The 26,985-nt window shown below is 40.7% G+C and overlaps 1 protein-coding gene across 1 annotated transcript in view; it reads left to right on the top strand.

Moving 5' to 3' along the window:
• The window catches only part of LOC136506997 (uncharacterized), a 45,457-nt gene extending 20,344 nt beyond the window's left edge, over nt 1–25,113 (top strand). Inside the window, exons 5-18 of the mRNA XM_066501862.1 lie at nt 1,158–1,381; nt 1,467–1,731; nt 1,868–2,090; nt 2,376–2,499; nt 2,712–2,882; nt 2,971–3,051; nt 3,503–3,952; nt 19,265–19,326; nt 19,442–19,493; nt 19,692–20,114; nt 20,243–20,383; nt 20,731–20,906; nt 23,518–23,586; nt 24,820–25,113. Coding sequence (XP_066357959.1) covers nt 1,217–1,381; nt 1,467–1,731; nt 1,868–2,090; nt 2,376–2,499; nt 2,712–2,882; nt 2,971–3,051; nt 3,503–3,952; nt 19,265–19,326; nt 19,442–19,493; nt 19,692–20,114; nt 20,243–20,383; nt 20,731–20,906; nt 23,518–23,586; nt 24,820–24,892 — 2,475 coding nt within the window. The 5' untranslated portion in view covers nt 1,158–1,216 and the 3' untranslated portion in view covers nt 24,893–25,113. The remainder of the gene's footprint in view (nt 1–1,157; nt 1,382–1,466; nt 1,732–1,867; nt 2,091–2,375; nt 2,500–2,711; nt 2,883–2,970; nt 3,052–3,502; nt 3,953–19,264; nt 19,327–19,441; nt 19,494–19,691; nt 20,115–20,242; nt 20,384–20,730; nt 20,907–23,517; nt 23,587–24,819) is intronic.
• Nucleotides 25,114–26,985: the final 1,872 nt, after the last annotated feature.

Raw genomic sequence — 26,985 nt, 5'->3', positions numbered from 1 at the left:
ATATATGTTTGGAGTTACTCGACCAAATTAACATGAGTATATGGCTCTGCAGATTAACGCAAGAAGCAAACCATGTGCTGCACGCTTGTTTATACCCTTTTTTGCCAGTTGTATTTCTTTGTACCAGATATACGTATAGTACATTTGTTTTATTTGATTCGTCGTCCTTAGCGAACTAGGGCATTGTTTAGATTGGGGTTAGGAATCAGTATTTGGCACTGTAGCACTTTCGTTTGTATTTGACAATTATTGTCCAATCATGGCCTAACTAGGCTCAAAAGATTCGTTTCGTAATTTACAATCAAACTATGTAATTAGCTATTTTTTATCTATATTTAATACTCCATGCATATGTCCAAAGATTTGATGTGATGGAGAGAGAGTGAAAAAACTTGCAATCTAAACAAGGCCTAGGGTTTTTGTTATATTAGGGTTCTGTGTCTGAGCCCCTGGATGGAAGGATACAATTTTATACTCCGATCGATAGGAGTGCTTAATTTCTTGAAGATAGCCTCAGATGCCCTTGTGCCTATTGTGTAGTACGTTGATCTGTTTTCGGGAAACGAGTACATGGCATTAGAAAAATTGCAGCAACACACCCTACGTTATTTCCGGTTGGTGCCAACGAGGTTGAAGACTGTCGTGCCTTGATCGGTGTCCCTCACGTGTTCCTGCTCTGCTCGAGACAATCAAAAGTTGGCAGCTCCTTTGTTTCTTCTGCATATACCACTGTACTATAGCTATAGAGTATAGACTATACGTTGCATGCCCCGTCCCCGTGCCCTTGGTGGAAGATAATGATCTTCGTTCGTTCGAAGCTAGATTTGCTCCCTCTCTTCCCTGTTGACGCCTTCCGTCTGCTCCCTGTAACCGCTCATTAATCATGTTGTCAGTCTAGCTAGATTTATTTCTTCCTTCTGCTGCTGCTACTGTGGCTGGAGATCGAGTGTTTGATTATATATTGGGTTGTTGGCTTGCCTTTTTTCCCCCCTTGCCAATGAAGAAATCATCTCTTTCAGATATTTGTTAGTTGTTACTTGTTAGCAATACGGTGTTTCTCCCCTCCCATGCATGTCTGTTGATCCTATTTTCATTCCCCTCTCCTACACATTTTTTCATAGCCACAGTAACACGGTCCATCAATTGTTTTTTTCTAGATACAGTGAAGTTGGAAGAGTGAGCATCTGCCTCCAAGTCTGATTCATCGTGTCCGACGATGGACAATAATTACCAAAACAGCATATGTCTTGACTTAGAGACTGCGTTAGCTGATGAAAGTGTGGCTCCAATAGACCTACGTTTCTGGTTCCTCAAGGCCATCACACAAGATTTCTCTAATGATCAACTTATCGGCGTCGGTGGCTTTGGATCTGTTTATAAGGTAAGTATATATACATACCATGCAGGCAACTTGGCCCTAGCTCATGGACACAAATTACACTTAACAATAATGTTGTGAACTGTAGGGAGTGCTTCCAAATGGGATTATTGTCGCTGTGAAGAAGCTTCATGATAACAAGCTTATTGAGGTTCAAGAGAAGGATTTCCTGCATGAGGTTAATTGTCTCATAGAGGTGAAGCACAGAAACATAGTACGGTTTCTAGGCTACAGTTACGAAACACAACATATGCTGTATCCGCATGAAGGAAGAAATGTCTTGGTAGACAAGCGGAACATGTTGTTTTGCTTTGAATTCCTAAGTAAAGGGAGTCTTGCCAACTATGTTACTGGTAAGATGAGCCATAAGTAAGAACATTTCTGATAAGTAAAGAAGAAACAGCTCGTCTCATGACATAAATCAGAACTAATCATAGTTACCTTTTGTGTTGTGTTATGTTGTGTTGTGTGTGTATATATTCTTCACAGATGCATCTTCTGGACTTGAGTGGAGGGTTCGCTATCAAATAATTAAGGGGATTTGTGAGGGCGTGGCTCATCTTCACAAGCGGTTTATTATTCACATGGATCTCAAACCTGAAAATATACTGCTAGACGACACCATGGCGCCTAAGATTACAGATTTTGGTATATCGAGACGCTTCAGAGAAAACCAAAACAAGATTATTACTGGAAATATAGTTGGATCACCGTATGCTCTCTCTCTCTCTCTCTCTCTCTCTCTCTCTCTCTCTCTCTCTCAGACATCCATTTGTATTGTCAGGCACCAACACTCTATTCGTTTGGGCTTGTATGGCTGATAAGTCATGGCTGAAAGTATTGTTGGCTGATTTGGTGTGAGAGAAAAATATTGTTCGTTGACTGAAAAAGTATGGCTTATAAGTCAAACAAGCCCAAGCGAACAGGGCGTAACTCTCTGGTGCATACTACTGTCCCGTTTGGCTGTTTATTCTCACTACATTAATTTTTCATGCAGGGGATATATGGCACCAGAATTTTTAAGAAGCGGAACAATCTCATTTGGGACAGATATATATAGTCTTGGTGTTATAATCATACAGATTCTAACGGGGAGTAAGGAATGCCCCAATGTTAATATGGTAGTAATAATTTACATTCCTGTTTCAAGATAATGGCAACATTTTTTTTTTGCTTGGTGTTATTCATCACACTACTTGCGGGTTCGAAATCTGCATCAACCTATACGTGTTCTATATAGCTACATGTTTGTGTTCCCTGTCTTAAAATTAAAGGCTCACCCCTGATATTTATATATATACTTCTTAGTGCGCTTTTATTGTAACATTGGTAGGTGCTTGAAAGTTGGACGAACACATTTGGGACATCAAAGTGCAATCCACCACTAGAACAAGTAAAACTATGTGTTGAGATAGGGATAGATTGCATGCATGATGACCCAAGCAAAAGGCCTCATATACAAGATATTATCGGTAGGCTTAATGAAACAGATATTTCAGTGCAGGTAGTATCATCAGCTTTCAGTTACATTAAATATACATGCCTGCTCCCACAAACTTCCTATAATTGATTTATTGTGTCTTCATTTTTAGCTGGGTAGGTTCTACCGGTACTATCGACAGGCCAAACAACCATGCAAGCCAATGCGAATTATTGCATCCATGGCGCCAGAGGTGAGTTTACATTTCTACAGCCAACCGTACAGGGGAGCAAAACATGCATGTGTAATATATATAAACCATAGTAACACCATGCATACAAGTCTTCCCACGTTATATATGATTCAATTTTTTTCAATCTGCTAATCATTTAATGTTGATTTGGCATTTTAATTTTGTCCATGCATGTATACAGAGAATTCATGGTAATTCCACTTCGTAATAGCTAATCTCTTTCCTTTTGTTTTGAAAATCAACAGTTAGCCAGATCCGTTTTATTCATGCTTGGCAGTGTTTCCCTTTTCTTTTTGCATGTAAATAGTCATACAATACAATGTGTATTCTTACCGAAAGCACTTTTTCCATTTCTTTCCATCTTTTTATCTTGATATGATTTGTGTGTGTGTGTTGCATATAATGCCACTCTGAACTCTCACTAGTCCATGCACATATTCTGTTGTTGTAGCTACGTCCTTGTTGGTCAAGCGAGAGTGCACTGCTGGATGTCCACCCTCTCGAGCTCTGCTTTCCCTTCGAGGCCAAAAAGGTTACACAGTGCTCACTGAACTTAGTTAACAGGACACATCAATATTTTGCATGTTTTATCAGACAGCAGTTCCAAGATATGTATGCTATCGACCAGCGCATCTCCTACCATTTGCGCCCAATGTCCACTGTTGTTTTAACTGTAAAGATGGTAAGGCAAGAGACACCGCCATTAGATGCGGGCATGTTTGAGATATTGATGATCTCCATGGAGAGCAAGAAGGACCTTCAAAATCTGGAGTCATCCATTGACAATGATTCCCAAAAAAATGATGATGATTTATTGAAGCGAGTGGAAGAGTTGGATGGTGAGGTACATGCTGCCGTGTTGAAGGCTGTCATCTGCCCACCAAAGGATACTGCCCCTAAGGTGAGTTTGCCATCCTATCCTTTTCAAGATGACATGGTTGAAATAATGTTTCATGTTTCATATCTATTTGGCATACTTATATTTGTTAACCACGAACACCTTAAGAGCAGTCCAGGTGGGGGTTTCATGTCACTATTATTCAAGACTCATGTCTTGTTAACGGTGTAGACAAGTTTCATCCCTATGAAACTCAGTTCATCCAACAACAACAACAACAAAGCCTTTAAGTCTCAAACAAGTTAGGGTAGGCTAGAGTTGAAACCCAGCAGAAGCCATCAAGGTTCAGGCACGTGAATAGCTATTTTCCAAGCACTTCTATCTAAGGCTAAGTCTTTGGGTATATTCCATCCTTTCAAGTCACCTTTTATTGCCTCTACCCAAGTCAACTTCGGTCTTCCTCTGCCTCTCTTCACGTTACTATCCTGGCTTAGGATTCCACTATGCACCGGTGCCTCTGGAGGTCTCCGTTGGACATGTCCAAACCATCTCAACCGGTGTTGGACAAGCTTTTCTTCAATCGGTGCTACCCCTAATCTATCACGTATATCATCGTTCCGAACTCGATCCCTTTTTGTATGACCACAAATCCAACGCAATATACGCATTTCCGCAACACTTATCTATTGAACATGTCGTCTTTTCGTAGGCCAACATTCTGCACCATACAACATAGCAGGTCTAATCGTCGTCCTATAAAACTTGCCTTTTAGCTTCTGTGGTACCCTTTTGTCACATAGGACACCAGATGATTGGCGCCAGTTCATCCACCCTGCTTTGATTCTATGGCTAACATCTTCGTCAATATCCCTGTCTCTCTGTAGCATTGATCCTAAATATCGAAAGGTATCCTTCCTAGGCACTACTTGACCTTCTAAACTAATATCTTCCTCCTCCCGAGTAGTAGTGCCGAAGTCACATCTCATATACTCAGTTTTAGTTCTACTGAGTCTGAAACCTTTGGACTCCAAAGTCTCCCGCCATAACTCCAGTTTCTGATTCACTCCTGTCCGGCTTTCATCAACTAGCACTACATCGTCCGCGAAAAGCATACACCAAGGGATGCCCCCTTGTATGTCCCTTGTGACCTCATCCATCACTAAGGTAAATAGATAAGGGCTCAAAGCAGACCCTTGATGTAGTCCTATCCTAATCGGGAAGTCATCCGTGTCTCCATCACTTGTTCGAACACTAGTCACAACATTGTTGTACATGTCCTTAATGAGCCCGACGTACTTTGTTGAGACTTTATATTTGTCCAAAGCCCACCACATAACATTCCTTGGTATTTTATCATAAGCCTTCTCCAAGTCAATAAAAACCATGTGTAGGTCCTTCTTCTTCTCCCTATACCGCTCCATAACTTGTCTTATTAAGAAAATGGCTTCCATAGTTGACCTTCTGGGCATGAAACCAAATTGGTTCATAGAGACCCGCGTTATTGCTCCCAAGCGATGCTATATTTCATAGAGACCCGCGTCCTTCTTCTTCTCCCTACATCGCTCCATAACTTCCTAGGGTAGTGTTGAGCCTATTCCATCACTTGTTTGAAGCGAAAGCTTATGCACAAGTAGATCATGACCAAAACCTAAAATCACCAACAAACAAGTAGAGCGCAATACAAAGCAAGAACACAAGAGAGACAAGGTGTATCTATCTTGTGGTTTAGCTCGCCACTAAGGCTTGCCTACCTCCACATTGTTGAGTAAGTCATAAAGGCTTTGGAGTCTCTTTCAACTTGCTCCTCTTCTCTAACTCACCACCTAGGTGATGAGCTCAAGGTTTCCACTGTGATTTTGGGCAATACAAACTTTCCCGTGGCTCACCACAAGTATGGGAGCTCACCGGGCGACGCCTAGCCATCTAGGAGGCTTCACCTCCAAGAGTAACAAATGCACAACAAATGCTTGATGAAGCCTGACAAGTGCTCAAGGTTTGGCTTGCTCTCAAATGCTCTCTACCTCTTAATCATATACTAATTACTCACTCTCACAAAGAGAGGGGTTAGAGAGAGCTCAAACAAGGCTTAGAATGAGTTGGGAGCGATTTGGGCACCAGCAGCCTCACCAGGAGGCATGGGATGGGTACATATACCCACCCCACAAAAACTAGTCATTATGACCTATACAGGTGTGGCACTGCATCTCGTCGCATGGCACTACCGGGCAGAGAAGCGGCACTTCCACAACTCTCAGAAGCAACATAGGTCACCTCACGGAAGATGCCATAACTTTTGACTCTGAACTCCGATTCAATGATCTTAGGCTTTCCAAAAGCTTGTTTTGAGGGCTATCCAAGCCAACCAAGAACAAGCCCAAATATCAACATGTGAAAGTGTTGTGCCAAGTGTTTCTCTCATGTTAGCACTCAGGGTCCGATTAGTTTGAGCACATGAGACTTGTCTATGATTTGTATTGTATCCCCCTTGATAGAACGGCATACCTATACTCATGATTAAGAGAATAGAACCATTTCAACCACTTGAGTCTTCAGTGTCTTCATATGCCATTTCTTCTCAATATCACTTCATAGGGGTTGCAATCATCTTTATCTTATCTCTTCGAGCAAACTCTCCTTCAGTAGGTGACTTGAACCATTTCAACACATATGAGTTAAATTCATGGCTTCAAGTCACTCCTACTAATGATTTGATCCTCAACACAATATGACTCCTTATAGCTTGATTAGTACTTTTGACTCAATGCATGTACTCTCTTCTTCACCTTAGCCATGGTACCTTAGTCCTCAAACCACTGCTTTCCCTTCACCTTCATTTAGTCCCTCGAAGCCCTTTCCTTGCTATCTTCACCCTATCAAGCCTTACTCAAGTCACATCAAATTAAGCATCCATTGAAAAATGATTTCTTAATTATTGTGATCCTTGCTTGAATATCTTCTAGATATGAATGTTGAGATCAATCAAGCTTCAGTTTGATTCACTTAGATTGACATATATGAATAAACATCAATATGGTCAAGCCAATTCATAATTCCTTATATCCTCTTCATTTTTGGCTTGACACCTGGAATATTCACTTCAATATCTATCTTCATACTTCTAGCTTAATCAAAGCTAATTCACTATCAAACTCTTCTTGTTCATGAAAAGCAAGCCACCTATATAAGACCATTCCATGTTATCAACCCATGTCTTATTTGCCTGTTGCCAAACATGCTTTTTTCACATGATGCAATGATATCACATAATATAGAGGCCATTTCATTGATTCTATTTGCATTGTTGTCTTTTTGCTTGAACTATATTGTTTCCATAATCTTCCAACACAACAGTACACAATTTGGCCTTCATTTAAACACTATATGGAATACCATCAAGTTTGCCTTTTGGTTGAACCTTGGATACACTTCTCATTACACAATCCACAACTGTATGCAATAACTCAATTTTCTATTCAACACTTAGCAAACTTGTTAGACCTTTCACTATTATAGGATTTCTTTTGCGCGGCGATGCCCTTTTTTTGTTAGACCTCCATTATGTCATGATTAACCATGACCATTGATTGGAGGCAGTTGCAATGTCCGCCTCCATTAACCCATTTTGCCCGCCTCCATTAAGATTTTTGTAGTAGTGTTTAATTGGGTCGTCATTCAATTAACCAAAACCCACTAAAGGGCTAGATGCACTTTTAGATCGACCCATTGATCAATCCACTAATCATTTGTTGTGGTTAAGCACCCACAACACTCGCCTTGTTCTTCGCCCACTCGAGGCCCCCTTGTCGTTCGCATCCATGAGACAACTAGCATTCCTCTTGAATCCCACGTCATAGTTCGTACAACACTTCAAGTTTTCATATTAGGTGCCCCGGAACAAGGTACAACTATTAGGGCAAGCATGAATCTTTTGACCCCCCCCCCCCAACATCACTAGTTTGATCAATTTCCTTTTGCACGATAGGTATTGGTGGGCACTTTGTTACCCTTTGGAAGTAGAGAGCGAAGGAGACATAACAGATCATTGAAGCTAGCATTGGACCATCCTAAACGAGCCTTCAGCATTAGCATCCGGAGATCAAAAGGCAACATCATCCATTCTAATGAACAACCCTCATAGATAGGCTCATTTCCCTTCTTCGTCTCTTTAAATTTCTAGCCACCTTTGTGATGAATTTATCCACCGGTAGAAATCTGCACATACATGACAAACAACTTTTGTCACCGAAGAAGCGAAATTCGTCATAATTTCAGTTTTATGATGAATTTATGACGAAAAATCGTTCGTCAAAAACAACGTGTTATATTTGTTCATCCATGATGGACCCGAGCAACTTGTCATAGAAGTGGCTTGATTTGTGATGAAAAACTAACTGTCATAGAACTATTTTGGTATGCGTGGCAGCGGCAGCGGTAGCTGGTGGATGCTTCCATTAGAGATGCTTTCACGTGCAGATGCTATAGCCGGTTACACTAGAGATGCTTCAGGTCACGTGTCACCTTCTTATTGGACAATGTGGCCCTCTCTTGTTCTTGGACATTTTAGGTTCTTATTGGACCACGTGTCGTCTGTGTTGTTCCATTTGTTAGGTTTTTATTGGCACATGTGTCGTGTTGCGGTTGTAGCAGTGTCACTTCTTCATTGGATCATGTGTCATATTTTTATTGGTCCACGTGGCTTGACCACAATATCCCACATGTCTTTTTTTACTTGACCATGTGTAACGATGTTGTACGTCCACGTGTCAGTTTTTTAGTGGACCACGTTGAAAGGTCCTAATGGCTAGAGGGGGGTGAATAGCCTAATAAAATTTCTACAACAACACTTAACAAAAGGGTTAGACAATTATGAGGCGAAGCAAGTGTTGCGCTAGCCTACTCAAAATGCAAGCCACCTACCATAATTCTAGTTTAGGTAGAACCTATTCACACAATAGCTATGACACTAATCTATGTTAGTGTGCTCTCAAAGGCTAACTAAAGAGCCACACCAACCAAGCAAGCAAGCTCTCACAACTAACTACACTAAAGAGCTTGACAACTAGTTTGCGGTAATATAAAGAGAGTGATCAAGAAAGTTATACCGCCGTGTAGATGAAGGAACCAATCAATCACAAGAGTGAATAACAATAAGACCAATCACCTCGGAATCAAAGGATGAACACAATGATTTTTTACCGAGGTTCACTTGCTTGCCGGCAAGCTACTCCTCGTTGTGGCGATTCACTCACTTGGAGGTTCACGCGCTAATTGGCATCACACGCCAAACCCTCAATAGGGTGCCGCACAACCAACACAAGATGAGGATCACGCAAGCCACAAGCAATCCACTAGAGTACCTTTTGGCGCTCCACCGGGGAAAGGTCAAGAACCCCTCACAATCACCACGATCGGAGCCGGAGACAATCACCACCCTCCGCTCGAAGATCCTCACTGCTCCAAGCCATCTAGGTGGCGGCAACCACCAAGAGTAACAAGTGAAATCCGCAGCGAAACACGAACACCAAGTGCCTCTAGATGCAATCACTCAAGCAATGCACTTGGATCACTCCCAATCTCACTATGATGATGAATCAATGATAGAGATAAGTGGGAGGACTTTGGCTAAGCTCACAAGGTTGCTATGTCAATGAAAATGGCCAAAGTTGTGAGCTACAGACGGCCATGGGGCTTAAATAGAAGCCCCCACAAAATAGAACCGTTATACCCCTTCACTGGGCATAACGCGGGCTGATCGGACGCTCCGGTCGGTTGACCGGACGCTGAGCCCCCAGCATCCGGTCGCTTGCAGTCAGCCATGTGTCCTGACTTCAATGGTCATCTGTCTTGTCGGACGCTACACCTAAGTTGACCGAACGCTGAACACCTAGCGTCCGGTCGTTTACAGTAAGGTTCCAAAACCGACTTTTGTCGACCGGACGCGTCTGGTCATGCTTGACCGGACCCTGCCAGCATCCGGTCACACTGTGACTTCTTACTATGCTGACCGACAATACGACCGGATGTAGCCCTTCAGCGTCCGATCGTTGAGAGACCCAGCGTCCGGTCAGTTGACCGACGCCAGCATCTTTGCGACCAACTACATTTCACCTCTAACTTCTTCACCCTTGCTCAAATGTGCCAACCACCAAGTGTATCACCTTGTGCATATATGTTAGCATATTTTCACAAACATTTTCAAGGGTGTTAGTTTTCCACTAGATCCTAAATGCATATGCAATGAGTTAGAGCATCTAGTGGCACTTTGATAACCGCATTCCAATACGAGTTTCACTCCTCTTAATTGTACGGCTGTCAAACCTAAATGTGATCACACTCTCCAAGTGTCTTGATCACCAAAACAAAATAGCTCCTATGGTTTATACCTTTGCCTTGAGCTTTTTGTTTTTCTCTTTCTTCTTTCCAAGTCCAAGCACTTGATCATCACCATGGCATCACCGTCGTCATGCCATGATCTTCATTTGCTTCTCCACTTGGAATGTGCTACCTATCTCATGATCACTTGATAAAGTAGGTTAGCACTTAGGGTTTCATCAATTCACCAAAACCAAACTAGAGCTTTCAATCTCCCCCTTTTTGGTAATTGATGACAACCCTTTCACAAAGATATGAATTGAAATTCAATTGAATCCATGTTGCTTGCCCAAGCATATTTACCATTTGTAAAAGGATATGGACAAGTTTCATGAACTCCATATGGTAGCAATTGCTCTCCCTACATATGTGCTAAGAGTTTGAATTATAGCTTGCACATATGCTTGGATAGGAAATATAGGAGTCAATGTCTACCAAATGATGCTAAGGTATAAAAGATAGACCTTTGAAGCGTGATACCAATCGGAGTGCACCATTATACCATCCTTAGCATCATGGTTAGCTTGATACCACTTGGAAACAACACTTTGAAAATGATACCACTTGTAAAAGCTTACTTGGAAGTGAAAGTTATCTAGTGATTTCATTTCATCATTCAATCTTACAACTAGCATACACCACACAAGCATGGATATCAAAATTTAAAACTTGTGCCATGTAAGCAAACATATGAGATGCACATTCAAATGCACCATACAAGTTCATGAACTTGCTCCCCCTACTTGTGTGCTCAAAATTTTAATTGATTCATTTTCTTTGTCATATCTCTCCCCCTATGTCAAATTCTCCCCCTATCACTTATATCTTTATTTCTCTCCCCTTTGGTGTCTATTTACTATCTTTGTTTTTCTCCCCATAACACTAATATCTTTGTTTTTCTCCCCCTTTGTCATCAATGACCACAAAGGTTCAAAATGTAGATAGTTTGAGATTATCAATGTCAATCAATGGGGTGAGGATCATTTTCTCAAATTTGGTCAAATTTAGATCATTTGCCAAAGATATTTAACTTAGTTTGATCCAAGGATAAGCTTTTTCACACCTCCAAATAAGGGTTATCTTGTACCATGTTGAGTTAAACACTTAGAGCTCATTTTCTAGATTAAACACTAGGTTTACAAGCCCACAAACATGTCATATGCTACCACTAGTTCAAAATAAGCATAGAAGCAATAGTGGTACCATACAATCATCAAATTTATTTGATTTTCATGAATGAGCCTAATAAAATAGAGAGATGATTAGATGCACTAAATATGTCCTTAGCAAGGATGTATGCCATGTCAATCAACTTTTACCTTGGATTGCTTGAAGGAGAGGCATGTCATATAAGTGGGGGTGCATCAACACATATTTGAGAAATCCAATATGTTTAACTCATTCCTTAGCTTGCAAAACCTTTTCTCATCCAATGGCTTGGTGAATATATCGGCAAGTTGATCTTCGGTGCCTACACTCTCAATGCAAATGTCCCCTTTTTGTTGGTGATCTCTTATGAAATGGTGGTGGACATCAATGTGCTTTATTCTTGCATGTTGAACCGGATTGTTGGTCAACTTGATTGCACTCTCATTGTCACATAGCAATGGCACTTTCTTGAACTTGATTCCAAAGTCACTCAAAGTGGCCTTCATCCAAAGTACTTGTGCACAACAACTACCGGCGGATATGTATTCGGCTTCGGTGGTTGATAATGCAACACTATTTTGCTTCTTTGATGACCATGAAATAAGTGATCTTCCCAACAATTGATATGTGCCCGAGGTGCTATTTCTTTCAACCTTGCATCCCGCATAGTCCGAGTCAGAGTAGCCAACTAGCTCAAACTTTGCTCCTTTGGGATACCACAAACCAACATTTGGTGTATGCTTCAAGTACCTCAATATTCTCTTTGTAGCCTTCAAATGACTTTCTCTTGGTGAGGCTTGAAATCTTGCACACATGCATACACTAAACATGACATCCGGCATTGATGCGGTCACGTAGAGTAGGCTTCCAATCATAGACCGATACAATTTTTGATCCACCATATTGCCACTTACATCACTATCCAAGTTGCCATTTGTTCCCATTGGTGTGCTAATGACTTTGCTATCACTCATGCCAAACTTCTTGATCATGTCCTTGATGTACTTGCCTTGACTCATAAATGTATCATTTTTCAATTGCTTGATTTGAAGACCAAGGAAGTAACTTAACTCTCCAATCATGGACATCTCAAACTCTTTAGCCATCATCTTTTCAAACTCATCACAAAAATCTTAGTTGGTTGATCCAAATATGATGTCATCAACATAGATTTGCAATACAAATAGATCTTTTCCAATCTTCTTGATGAAAAGAGTGGTGTCAACCTTGCCCATTATGAACCCTTTGGAGAGGAGGAAGTCCCTCAATCTCTCATACCATGCTCTAGGTGCTTGCTTCAAGCCATACAATGCCTTCTTCAACTTGTATACATGGTTGGGCTTCTTATCATCTTCAAAACTGGGAGGTTGCTCAACATATACTTCTTCATTGATGTAACCATTGAGAAATGTACTCTTAACATCCATTTGATAGAGCTTAATGTTGTGGGTACAAGCATAGGCTAGCAAGATTCTAATTGCTTCCAATCTAGCAATCGGGGCATATGTTTCTCCAAAGTCAAGACCTTCAACTTGTGTATAGCCTTGTGCTACCAATCTTGCTTTGTTCCTTACTACTATCCCATCTTGATCTTGCTTGTTTCTAAAGACCCATTTCCTTTGGTCTCTCTACTAATTCCTATACTTGATTTTTTGTGAAGTTATTCAATTCTTCATGCATAGCATTCATCCAATCAACATCCTTCAATGCTTCATCTATCTTCTTTGGTTCAATGGATAACACAAATGAGAAATGCTCACAAAATGATGCTAATCTTGATCTTGTTTGTACACCTCTAGAAATATCACCAATGATAGTGTCCAATGGATGATCCCTTGTAATATTTATTGGTTGGAGTATTGGAACTTGATTGCTTGCACTAGCTTGATCATTAGGTTGAGATGATATACTAGCCACTTGATCTTGTTCATTATCATGAGAGCCACATGCACTAGCTTGATTTGTATCATCTTGCACATTTGAGTTGGAGAGCACTTGTACTTGATCATATTCATCATCATTCACTTACCTAGGCCTCAATTCACCAATATCCATGTTCTTCATGGCATTTGAAAGTTGAATGCCTCTAACATCTTCCAAGTTCTCATTCTCTACTTATGAACCCTTGGTTTCATCAAATTCAACATCATGAACTTTCTCAAGAGTACCACTATCCAAATTCCAAACTCTATATGCTTTGCTTATAGTGGAATAACCAAGTAGGAATCCTTCATCACATTTCTTGTCAAACTTGCCCAATCTAGTGCCTTTCTTTAAGATAAAGCATTTGTAACCAAAGACCCAAAAATATGCAATGTTGGGCTTTCTACCATTCAAGAGCTCATATGGTGTCTTCTCTTTCAATGGGTGATAATAGAGGCGGTTGCTACAATAGCATGCCGTGTTGATAGCTTCGGCCCAAAAAGATTGACTCATATTGTACTCACTAAGCATAGACCTTGCCATATCAATGAGTGTTCTATTCTTCCTCTCAACAAGGCCATTTCATTGTGGAGTGTACTTGACCGAGAATTGATGTCTAATTCTAAATTTATCACATAACTCATCAATTCTAGTATTCTTAAACTCACTACCATTATCACTTCTAACTCTCTTGATGGTTGTTTTAAACTCATTATGAATGCCCTTGACAAATGATTTGAATATTGCAAACACATCACTTTTATCCACTAGAAAGAATACCCATGTGTATCTAGTATAATCATCCACTATTACAAAGCCATATTTGTTACCACCGATGCTAGTGTATTGTGTTGGCCCAAATAAATCCATGTGCAATAACTCAAATGATTTACTAGTGCTCATCATGCTTTTCTTAGGATGGGTGTTTCCAACTTGTTTGCCGGCTTGACAAGAGCTACAAAGCTTATCCTTCTCAAATACAACATCTTTCAAGCCTCTAACTAAGTCATGCTTAACCAATCTATTCAATTGTTTTATTCCAACATGACCAAGCCTTCTATGCCATAACCAACCCATGCTAGACTTAGTGAACAAGCATGTAGATAATCTAGCTTCACTAGCATTAAAATCGACCAAGTATAGATTCTCATATCTAAAACCTTTGAAGATCAAATTAGAGCCATCTACACTTATGATTTCTACATCATCTACCCCAAATATGCATTTGAATCCAAGATCACACAATTGTGCCACGGATAGCAAATTGAAGCTCAAGCTCTCTACTAGCAACACATTAGATATGCTCATGTCATTTGATATTTCAATCTTACCAAGCCCTTTGACCTTACCTTTGCCATTGTCACCAAATGTGATACTATCATAACCATCATTGCCATTGGTGTTGATTGAGTTAAACATTTTTGCATCACCGGTCATGTGTTGAGTGCACCCACTATCAAGAACCCAATGTCTTCCTCTGGCTTTGTAATTGACCTACAAAAGAAGATCAATTCATTTTAGGTACCCAAACTTGCTTGGGTCCTTGAAGGTTAGTCACTAAACTCTTTGGTACCCAAATGGCTTTCTTCTTTGAGCCCATCCATGGTTTACCAATAAACTTAGCATTCACACCATTTGTACCCTTAGTAAGCATATAGCATGAATCAAGCTTAAGAGATGATACATTAGCATTTTTGCTCTTATTTTTGCACTCATGCTCTTTATGACCCACTTGCTTGCAACTAATGCAAAACCGACCATTGTTCTTCACAAAACTAGTCTTGTGAGGAGCAAAGGCCGCCTTGCCTTTCTTGGGGGTATAGCCCAATCCCTCTTTGTAGAGAGAAGCTCTTTGGCTACCCAAACACATAAGCAAGCGGTCCTCACCACCATAGGCCTTAGCCAAAGTGTGAGTGAGCTTGTTAACCTCCTTCTTGAGATTCTCATTCTCAACCACTAGTGAGGCATCACAAGGGAGACCATCACTACTAGATGAGGTAGAGGTGGAAGTACTACAAGAAGGGTTAGTGGGAGCAATAATGATAGGCATAGATAATGATTCATCAATTAAATCACACATTAAGCCTACATCACAAGTATCAACATGCTTCTTTTTATTTTGCTCATCAAGCAAAGAGGAATGTTCCTTTTTAAGCTTTTTGTGAGCTTTGCTAAGCTTCTCATTGGCTTCCTCTAGCCTCTCATGAGATGCATTGAGCTCATCAAAGGCTTGCTTAAGGGCTTTTAGTTCCTTACGCAAGCTTTTGCATTCCCTTCTTTAGATATCAAAGTGTTCTCTAGCATATTCTAGCATGTCAATTAATTCATCCTTAGTAGGTTCATCATCATCACTATCACTATCATTTTCATTTTCATTATCATCATCATGTTCTTCATCACTTTCATCATCACAAGTTTGTACCTTAGTGGCCTTAGCCATGAAACATGATGAAGAGTCGAAGAGAGAAGGCTTCTCATTGATAGCAATGCTTGCAAGAACCTTCTTCTTGGTGGTCTTGTCATCATCACTATCATCATCACTTGAGGAAGCATCACTATCCCAAGTGACCACATATGAACCACCCTTCTTCTTCATGAAGCTCATCTTGTCCTTCTCTTTCTTTTCCATCTTGTCCTTCTTGTTCTTCTTCTTGTCATCATCATTGTCACTATTATATGGGCATTGAGCAACAAGATGGTCTTTACTTCCACACTTGAAGCACCTTCTTGACTCTTCTTTGTTATTGGATGAAGACTTCTTTCTTCTAGCACGATAGCCCTTCTTCACCATGAACTTGCCAAATCTCTTGACAAATAGAGCCATCTTCTCATCATCATCATCATCATCATCCCATGAATCATCATCCTCACTTGATGTTTCTTGCTTAGCTTTGCCCTTGGATGATGTGGCCTTGAATGCCACGCTCTTCTTTTTGGCATCCTTCTCATCTTTCTTCTCCCTCTTTTCTTCCTTCTCATCATCATCTCTATAAGCATCATCGGTCATGATGTCTCCCAAGATTTGGTTTGGTGTCATTGTGTTCAAACCGGTCTCACTAGCAAGGTGACCAACATGCCAAATCTTGCGGGCAAACATCTCAAGAACTTATTGGAGAAGTCTTTGTCCTCTATCTTCTCACCAAGTGCTTTGAGATCATTGACAATCACTTCCATCCGATGGAACATGTCTCGCACACTCTCATCTTCCTTCATCTTGAAGCTTGCAAACTTCTCTTTGAGAATATATGCCTTTGCACCCTTCACGACTTGAGTGCCCTCAAATGATTCTTCCAATTTCTTCCAAGCTTCATGAGCCATCTCAATATTCTTGATTTGCTCAAATGGTCTCACATCAATTGCATCATGAATGGCACTTAGATCAATGTCATTGTTTTGGAGAAGCACTTCTTCGGCCGCGGTGGGATTTTCTAGATCCTCAATCTCAATTTTGGTTTCTACCACCTTCCACACCTTTCTATTGATTAACTTGATATATGTGGTCATCTTTGACTTCTAATAAGAATAATTTGAGCCATCAAATTAGGGTGACTTCTTGGTGTTGTTGATTTGAGCCATTTTAACAATGAATGTTGTTAAGCCTCAAATAACGGTGACCTAGGCTCTGATACCACTTGAAAGGTCCTAATGGCTAGAGAGGGTGAGTAGCCTAATAAAATTTTTACAACAACACTTAACAAAAGGGTTAGACAATTATGAGGCGAAGCAAGTGTTGCGCTAGCCTACTCAAAATGCAAGCCACCTACCACAATTCTAGTTTAGGTAGAACCTATTCACATAATAGCTATGACACTAATCTATGTTAGTGTGCTTTCAAAGGCTAACTAAAAAGCCACACCAACCAAGCAAGCAAGCTCTCACAACTAACTACACTAAAGAGCTTGACAACTAGTTTACGGTAATATAAAGAGAATGATCAAGAAAGTTATATCGCCGTGTAGATGAAGGAACCAATCAATCACAAGAGTGAATAACAATGAAGACCAATCACCTTGGAATCAAAGGATGAACACAATGATTTTTTACCGAGGTTCACTTGCTTGCCGGCAAGCTACTCCTCGTTGTGGCAATTCACTCACTTGGAGGTTCACGCGCTAATTGGCATCACACGCCAAACCTTCAATAGGGTGCCGTGCAACCAACACAAGATGAGGATCACGTAAGCCACGAGCAATCCACTAGAGTACCTTTTGGCGCTCCGCCGGGGAAAGGTCAAGAACCCCTCACAATCACCATGATCGGAGCCGGAGACAATCACCACCCTCCGCTCGACGATCCTCGCTGCTCCAAGCCATCTAGGTGGCGGCAACCACCAAGAGTAACAAGTGAAATCCACAGCGAAACACGAACACCAAGTACCTCTAGATGCAATCACTCAAGCAATGCACTTGGATCACTCCCAATCTCACTATGATGATGAATCAATGATGGAGATGAGTGGGAGGACTTTGGCTAAGCTCACAAGGTTGCTATGTCAATGAAAATGGCCAAAGTTCTGAGCTACAGCCGGCCATGGGGCTTAAATAAAAGCCCCCATGAAATAGAACCATTATACCCCTTCATTGGGCATAACGCGGGCTGACCGGACGCTGAGCCCCCAGCGTCCGGTCGCTTGCAGTCAGCCACGTGTCCCGACTTCAACGGTGATCTGTCTTGACCGGACGCTGCACCTGAGTTGACTGGACGCTGAACACCTAGCGTCCGGTCGTTTACAGTAAGGTTCCAAAACCGACTTTTGCCGACCGGACACGTCCGGTCATGCTCGACCAGACCCTGCCAGCGTTCGGTCACACTATGACTTCTTACTGTGCTGACCGACAACACGACCGGATGCAGCCCTTCAGCGTCCGGTCGCTGAGCGACCCAGCGTCCGGTCAGTTGACTGACGCCAGCATCTTTGCGACCAACTCCATTTCACCTCTAACTTCTTCACCCTTGCTCAAATATACCAACCACCAAGTGTATCACCTTGTGCACACGTGTTAGCATATTTTCACAAACATTTTCATGGGTGTTAGTTTTCCACTAAATCCTAAATGCATATGCAATGAGTTAGAGCATCTAGTGGCACTTTGATAACCGCATTCCGATACGAGTTTATCTCCTCTTAATAGTACGGCTATCAAAGCTAAATGTGATCACACTCTCTAAGTGTCTTGATCACCAAAACAAAATAGCTCCTATGGTTTATACCTTTGCCTTGAGCTTTTTGTTTTTCTCTTTCTTCTTTCCAAGTCCAAGCACTTGATCATCACCATGGCATCACCGTCGTCATGTCATGATCTTCATTTGCTTCTCCACTTGGAATGTGCTACCTATCTCATGATCACTTGATAAACTAGGTTAGCACTTAGGGTTTCATCAATTCACCAAAACCAAACTAGAACTTTCACACGTGTTGCGTCCTAAACTACCCACACGTCTTTTTTTATTCGACCATGTGGTAGGACGGATTTGTACCACATCTTGGATTTGTATTGGCCCATGTGTCCTGTCCTTGCTCTACACGTGTGATTCCTTGGTTTTTCCACATGTCAAATTTTTATTTAACGACGTGGCCTGTGCAGGATCTACCACGGCAAAGCAATCATTACATCAGAAAAATAATTCCAGATTAGATGATGTTTGGACCCTGGTTCCATCCAATTTAATGCACTCCTATATAATTTGCTCACAACTCACAAGGTTCATGAATACAATCAATACGAATTCTAGCTTTCTAAACCTAGAAGGCAATGGTTTTGTAAACGGACATAGTTTGGGATACAATATTATAGAAGTAAAGAGATTGAAACCAAATGGTCTTAATTCTGTCATCAAATAGGCTATTAACCTTTCCTGCCCATACCAAGCTATCTGCATATTATAGAAGTATAAAGGGATTCAAACCAAATGACTTTTTGGTTGTCTCAGGTCATATCGAGGGTCGGTTTTGAGGCAATACGAACCATGGATGTGCATTCAACACAGCCCTGGTGAGCAGATTTAACGATTGATGTTGCTGGCGTATTACTAGACACACTAGAATGAGCTTGATTGATATATCTAGCTTTACACTTATTTGTGCTCAAATTTCATCCAATCCCTTAGGATTTTGGTGGGTCGTGGCAAGCTTCTTTCCCTTTGGTACTATGAAATGGAGGTAATGGCACATGTGACATTCAAGCATCTTTGTCCTTTTATCATGCTGAGATGGTTGAACTGTTATATATTCTATATCGATTTGGAACAATTTTAATTAGTATTTACTAACCCAAACACATTATAACACAAGTATTAATAATGGGGAGTTTTAGCAACGACAAAGAAAAAATAATTATTTTCATTAATTAATTACCAGGTGACGACAATTTTTTCAGTAGATATCAAGGACAAACCAGAAAACTTATATCGTCGCATGATACATGGCCATGCAAATGCACATGTCACCTCAGTAAGATTCATCCCTCGAACGGAATGGTGTGTGGCTGGAGATAGTAGGGGATATATCCATGTCTACACGTGTCCTACAATGGACGAAATAAAGAGCTTCAAAGCCACCGGTCGTGGTTGGGTCCAATCGTTGGCGATTCACCCTACCTGTCCATACCTGCTATCAGTATCAGCGTGCGAAGACGACGACGCGATTGAGATCTGGGACTGGGAAAAGGGCTGGGCATGTTCTCGAAAGGTTCAAACTGGTTACGGCATGACCTGTGCCACGTTTAACCCAATGGACGCCAACACCTTCGTCACTTCCCATTATTATGATGGGGTCATCAAGGTTGGCCTTCCTCTTTTGCTACTTCTTTTGTGCATATTATACGAACGGAGCTATTAATTAGTTCATGTCCTGGTTCAATCTGACTTTGATCGATCCTCTATACATGAAAACCGAATTATTATTAACAGGTCTGGTCAATTAATCCTTCCGCTGATCAGCCTATCACAACAATAAGATGTCCGGGCTTATGGCACCATGATCATGTTTTCACTGAGGCTGCAGGTCCGAACCATGTGGTGGTTATCGACAGCTCCGATAAAGATCCACCGGTAAGAATTGCTGTGTGCATTTTTTTTTTTTCTGTTCGGCAGATGGCTTTTGCAGCCGCTGCACTGCTCTGCCTCTCACAAAATTACTGTGCGGACAGCCAGCATGAGCTGCTATGACAAGCAGCCGAAGCCGAACAGTCTGTTTCTATGGAATAGCAGTCGAGCTGAATAGTAAATGTTTTTTATTTCTTATGTTTTTTTTTTAAACTCGGATTTCATTACTCGTCGGACTGAGCAGGAGTGCTGGCGGTCACCACTACATCCTCGACAAAGTGAGGTACAGACTCCCCCTTTTTTTTTGAAACTCGGATTTCATTACTTATTTCTTGTGGTGTTGCATGCATCAGATATGGGATTTGCAGACAGGGACACGTGTTCACACATTCAGTCGTGACCCCAGATTTTCTGGTACTGCAGTAACTTGCCACCCAACACTTCCACTAGTAGCTGTAAGTGGTGTCGTGGATTTCTTGGATGATGACGCACACCCGGCTGTTTGCTTCTGGAACTCCACTAACTACAGGTGATATTCCGTGTGAACCCCAGTCCCCAGCTACCACTACACTCATCACGTATTGTCGTGTCTCGGTGCGTGTGCCTCTATATATGGTAATAATAAGTTGTCCTTTATAAAAAAAAGGTTTTCCGTGTTTGCTCCAATGATATATAAGAACATTTTCAGTGCCTTCGTATATACCACGTACGTATTTTCGCTCTACACTAGTCCTTGCAACGCCTTTTTAGACAAAAAAGGTTATACATTCCATCTACGGATTCATTATACTCTAATCATCCTTGCTAATATTAACCACTGGGTCTTCCTTTTTCTAAAACATTACCACTTTTGTCTTTATGAAAGCCTCGTACATATAAAGTAACCAACTAAATATAAATATAAACTGCCCAGCTCTGCCAAAGTGTCAATACGAAGAATAACCAGTAGGTAAACGCCCTAAACTATAACATATAAATTGCCCACCTATGCCATGTTTAGAAGCAAAAATTCATGTTAAATTAACATTAATGCTCCATGATATTAAAAACTATATAACTTGCTATTTTAGACAAATATTCTTATATTTTGAAATTAAGTATATATTATAATATATTTATATTGATAGTTTAGTTGTAAGCACTCTAAAGTTTTTCAAAAATATATATGGTTGCACCTACATCTTTTCTTTTAGAGAGAAAAGAAATCTCTCGCACTACGGACAAGCCAAGCTAAAAATGCATGTTTATTCTATGTAGCAACTAGCAACTAAGAGTACAATTAGGACATCGAATCAATGTTCTTAATAAAATCGAAAAAGAGGGTTCAAAATAAGAAGTGTTATGGGCACTATGATTAACTTAAAACGGAGAGGAAAAATGTTCTTACAAATCACATAATATTTGGAACTCAGAAACAAAAACTTTGTATCTATTTTAAAATACTGATGTCTCTTAAAATAGCTAACCCATGTAGAGCACGGATTAATGGAGTAGTCGCCACATAATAGCAAAAAACAGGGGCGCATGCACCGAGCTGTAGTAGGATGTTGCTAGATATAAATATTGTAGTGGACACTACAAAAAAATAGGAAACAAGCCCTCTGATTAATAGATGCATGTATTTTTGTACGCTACATCTAAAAATAACAAGACAGATCCTGGCAAATGGCCACCTATGTCAATCATTACAAAGATTAAGTTATCATCTCTATAAATCAATAATTATAGGTGGTTTTCTTACGTTGCTCTCCTCTTTGAGACATGCGTCATAAGGAGAGCACCTCCGTGAATGATTATTTTTAGTGTCAAGGCTCTAAAGGGCATTGTCTCTAGAAATCAATTAACAGAGGCGACACTCAGCCCGTCTTTATAAATAGTTATCTAAAAAATCATCACTTTTTCATATGAAGTCGGGTGAAAATAAATTTTATATCAAAATTATAGAGCTCAGCGTGTCTACGTCTTTGTAGCTGACATGTTTTGATATGAAACAACTTAGATCCCCAAAAATTCATTTGAGGTTCTTAGATTTTGAAAATTAAATTTTAAAATTTCAAACTACCTCAGATGTTGCCTTAGCCTGTATTTGTCAATGCGGTATACAAACTTTTTTAGTTGACAAGTTTTTTATTTGAAGTCATTTAAATATTCGTTTTAAATTCTCATATGTTGAAATTTAAAATTTGGAATTTTCAAACGATCTCAAATGTTGACATGGTCTATTTTAAAGTTGTAGTGCTCGATGCAGTCTACAACTTTGTAGTTGATAAGTTTTCTATATTATTAAATCCTTTAGAGTCCAAAATATTCGTTTTTAAATTATCATAATTTGATATTCAAAAAAATTTCTAATGATCTCGGATGGAGACATGTACTATACCAAAAATATAGTACTCGATGAGATCCAAAACTTTGTAGTTGAATTTTTTTATTAAAAATCATTTAGGCCCAAAATATTCAATACAAGACAAGTGAGTGTATAGTATAGTGGTAGTGATGAGACACGAGAGACGAGACGTCATGTGTTCGAATCCTAGGAAGCACACGTGCATGTATTTCACACGAAAATCGTGTGACTTATGACTTGTGACGCTTGATCATGATGCCTAGCTAAGGTGGCATCCACCTTTGTAAACGTTATTTGCAGAGGCGGGCACCTTAATTGATTTACAGAGCTGATCCAGCTGACCGCCTTAGTTTTGCTTGGAGGTTGAAATCTAGTTTGGCATTGACATAGCACAGTGTGTTTGAGAAGGTTGATTAGTCTGCAAGGCAAATGGTATATATATGCAGAACCCACTTCACCAATGGATACCTCATTGATGAAGTGAGTGTTGATCTTGGTATGTGTTGACACAATTATGGTTCCACACCTAAGGTGCTAGAGTGCACGGATCGCGAGCAGATCGATTCATGTAATTCTGCAGGATTCAACTTGACAGATCAATTCCATGTGACTATTATCATTAATGATGATTACAGTTTACCAAATTAATTGACAGCTCGATGGTTTCACTTTTGTGTTATTTTTAGGGTTTATATTTTTTCTAACATATATGTAACAGTTTTATTATTAGTTATGTTGTGTGTTAAGCTGTTGAAGGATACCACTAACCGTAATACTACTTTGTAAGTTTCAGGCTTGTGAAAACTGTTTGGTGGACGTCTAGCGGGATGATCAGATATCTTGGATTTGTAGGCTCAAGGAGGTATATGATTCATTATCTTGCTATTTCTGTACTTTGCTACTATTGACGTGTGAATGAAGGACATAGAAGTAGGCTAAATCAGCCTATATTAAATGGTCTTTAGCGAACTGTAGCGATAGGAACAAAGCATCTGTAATTGATCTGTTTCATCTCACCACTATTGGTCCTTGTTTTATTTTAAGTTGAAGAAGTCATAAACTGTGAACTATGGTACTTGGTCTGCCTTGAACACTAAGCTTAGCCTATAAGATGTTCTAGAATTGAAGCCTGTACTTTTGAAACTATTTTTAAAACCTAGCTAAGTTTCTGATGGTGGTTTTGCATGCGGAGGTTTTAAAAAAAAATGAAAAATTCTCATCATCTGTACAGAAGTATAGGTCATGTTGCAAAATGAGGACCTGAAAAAAGAATCATCGACCATTTCGGGCATGTTTGCTTGAACTTATCAGCCAACTTATCAGCTAAAATCTACAGTATTTTTCTCTCACAATAAAACAGCTTCAGCCGGCTTTAATACCAGCCGAACAGACCCGACCACAATAATTATGGACAACTGAGCATTTGTTTTAAGAGAATTTTTACTATGATCGAAACAAACTGGTGCTCGTATGTCTATTTGTTTTCTATGTTTCCACGTAGGGAACAAACTGCCCCGTTTCTTTTGAAAAAAAATTATCTTTGAGATATGGCATGGTCACCATGATTTATTTGGTCATGATTTGATGGTCAAACACCACCCTCAAGAACTGGTGAAGGATATATAGACAGACAGTCTTCTCAATTTTGGCCAGATGATCCCAACAGAGTACTCCCTCTATAAAGAAATGCAATTCTAAGTATGAATATAGAGAGGCACTTCCTCTGTCCCTAATTAAGTGTTACCATGGGATCCGTGCCAGTCAATTTTTTTAAGTTCTCTATTTTTGTAGAAATTATTAGCAACATTTGTGTCTTCAAATAAATCTATTATAAAAGTAAATTCAAAAATCTATCCAATGTTACTAATTATGTACCATAAATATTATTATTTTTAAATATATATTTAGATTTAGTCCAAGTCGAGTACGTTTGACTTCTCGATAAGCAAGAACAACAGATTAAAAAAGGACGGGGGAGTAATAGTTTAGTATTCTAATGAGACCGGGCACTGACATTTAGGGTAGGGAATTGAATTTTCTAATGGTCGTTTTTGCCTCTTTAATTTCTGACCACGAACATATCTTGATTATGTAGGCTCGTCATCGGAACTGACAGGAGAATAGAAGTCCTGGAAATTGACATGGAATCAGTAGCATGTCATCAATAAGGACATGCGCACAAAATTGGCCATCGCTTTGTTATTTGTCTCCAGTGTATGTTTGCGTGCCCGGCGATCAAGGACAACTCTGATGAAATGAACACCAGAAGTGAACAGAATATTTTCAGGATGATAAGCTCTTGGCGTAGAAACAGAAGTTATACACACGTACTCCATATTGCAGCAGAGAAGCAGATAAGATGATTAGATTTGAGTTCTCAGAATCATTATCCCTATTCGCTTGAGCAACTTTTCAGTCATGGAACAGTGTTTTTCTCTTACAACATTTTAGCATAAGCTAAATTTCAGCATAAGCGTCCCTCCACATAATATAAAGTTTATTTACAAAAAGCAGCAGGTTTGGGGGTTGCCGTGGAGAAGTGGATGCAGAGATTTGTCTACGGGCTACGGCGGGCCTACAGCCCATTCGGTACGCTGGCTGGGCTGGCTGGTGCTGGGCTTATCAGCCCAGCCGTTCGGCAGCCCAGCACCAGCCAGCCCAGCCGAACGGCTGGCTTATATCCGTTGCCAACTATCCGGTGCACTCCTATCGTCCGTCACTTTCTCTCCTTCCTCCCGTCGCTCGCGGAGGCTAGGGTTCCACGCTGACGCGCCGCTCCTCGCCTTCGCGCCGCGCTTGTCCGGGCGGTAGCCTGCGCCGCGTGCTCGGCCGCCGTCGGTGGCCCCCAGATCCGGGCTCGGCCGCCTCTTTACTCCGTCCTCCCCGGTGGGGCTGCTGGGAAAGTGTCGTCGTCCTCTTCCCCCACCCCGCCTCCATCGACGACGACTTTGGCCAGCGAGGTAACCCGGATCCCTCGCCTTCGTCTTCTCACCTTGCCGCCTCTGAGGCGCAGCTGGTCGTCTCGTAGGTTGAGCTCCGCGCGGCTAGGGTTTCCCTCACTCACTCCGGCCTTGGTGACAGTGGGCTCGGCCTTCCTCCCCGGACCCCGCCTCCATCAACGGCGAATCCTTCCACCACGGTAAGCCCCCCGACCCCCCCCCCCCACCCGACGCCTCGCACTTTGACCCGCCGGATCTGAGATCCAACGTGTACTCATGTCTCTTTTAGATCTATTATTACCAAACACTAAGTTTGATCTCTTCCCTTTGCTTTTTTGTACCTGCTAAGTTTTCTGTGGAATGCAGTCTTAAACTCCTAATGGTTTATGTGCCTCCTGTGTCATTGTGTGCTTGCAAAATATTAGTTGAGTGCTACAACTAATGTATTCAGTCACTATCAGCATTAAATAGGATTCCATTTCATAGAATTGCTACTTTTGTGAACAATATTCTTGCTATTTTACTATATCAGTAGGAGATAACATATATAAGTTTGTTCATATCATCATATGTTCATCATATTTGACACTGGGCCTGATTTAATGAGTTTCTTCTATACTTGTCTATTGAATGCTAAGTATGGAGTGTTACAACTCATGCTTTTCATTGCATTCAGCATTCAGTTGGTTCATCCAAGTGGTTTGTTATTCTTGAACAATTAATAGCTCCTAGGTTACTCAGATATATATGTTCGGTGCACTTGTGTCATTTCATTCTCATGCAACTAGCTGTCGAATCATTTTGCTTGCATGGTCCAACTTTTACTAAGATTCCTGTTTGGTTTCATTGCGTTTTAGTCACTTATGACTTACAGGGCATTTCTAAGGGGTTGTAGATTACAAAATGTGCTTACCTATACCAACAATTTTACAATGTTTCAGATTAGGTTTTCAATCTTACAATTGACCTCTATGATTGAACTGCAGACTTACAAGGGACATTTCGTCCGGTTGTGATCAGCGCTGCCCAAACTGGCAGCGTCGTCGGCTTCGTCTTGCTCTCCAACTAGTGGCAAGCCCTACAACCTCCGCTCAAAAGGCCAAAAACGGCCACATAAGGCAAGTTACGGATCCTGTGCTTATTCTGCTTCCTTTGTTGTTGTCTCCTTTGTGTTCTGTATTTTCTCTGAGGGGTTGGCTGTGGTGGACAATTAGAACAGTTCCAATTCACTCCTATAATTCATTTATGGGACTAGTGTTCTAGTTATTTAGTTCTTTGGTTTCCTGTATGCTTCCTTCACATTGAGGCAACTAGTATTATCC

The sequence above is a fragment of the Miscanthus floridulus genome, chromosome 15 (assembly GCF_019320115.1).
Source record: "Miscanthus floridulus cultivar M001 chromosome 15, ASM1932011v1, whole genome shotgun sequence".
Classification (NCBI taxonomy): domain Eukaryota; kingdom Viridiplantae; phylum Streptophyta; class Magnoliopsida; order Poales; family Poaceae; genus Miscanthus; species Miscanthus floridulus.
The sequence above is the reverse complement of the archived record's forward strand: the minus strand, read 5'-3'. Positions and strand labels throughout refer to the sequence as shown.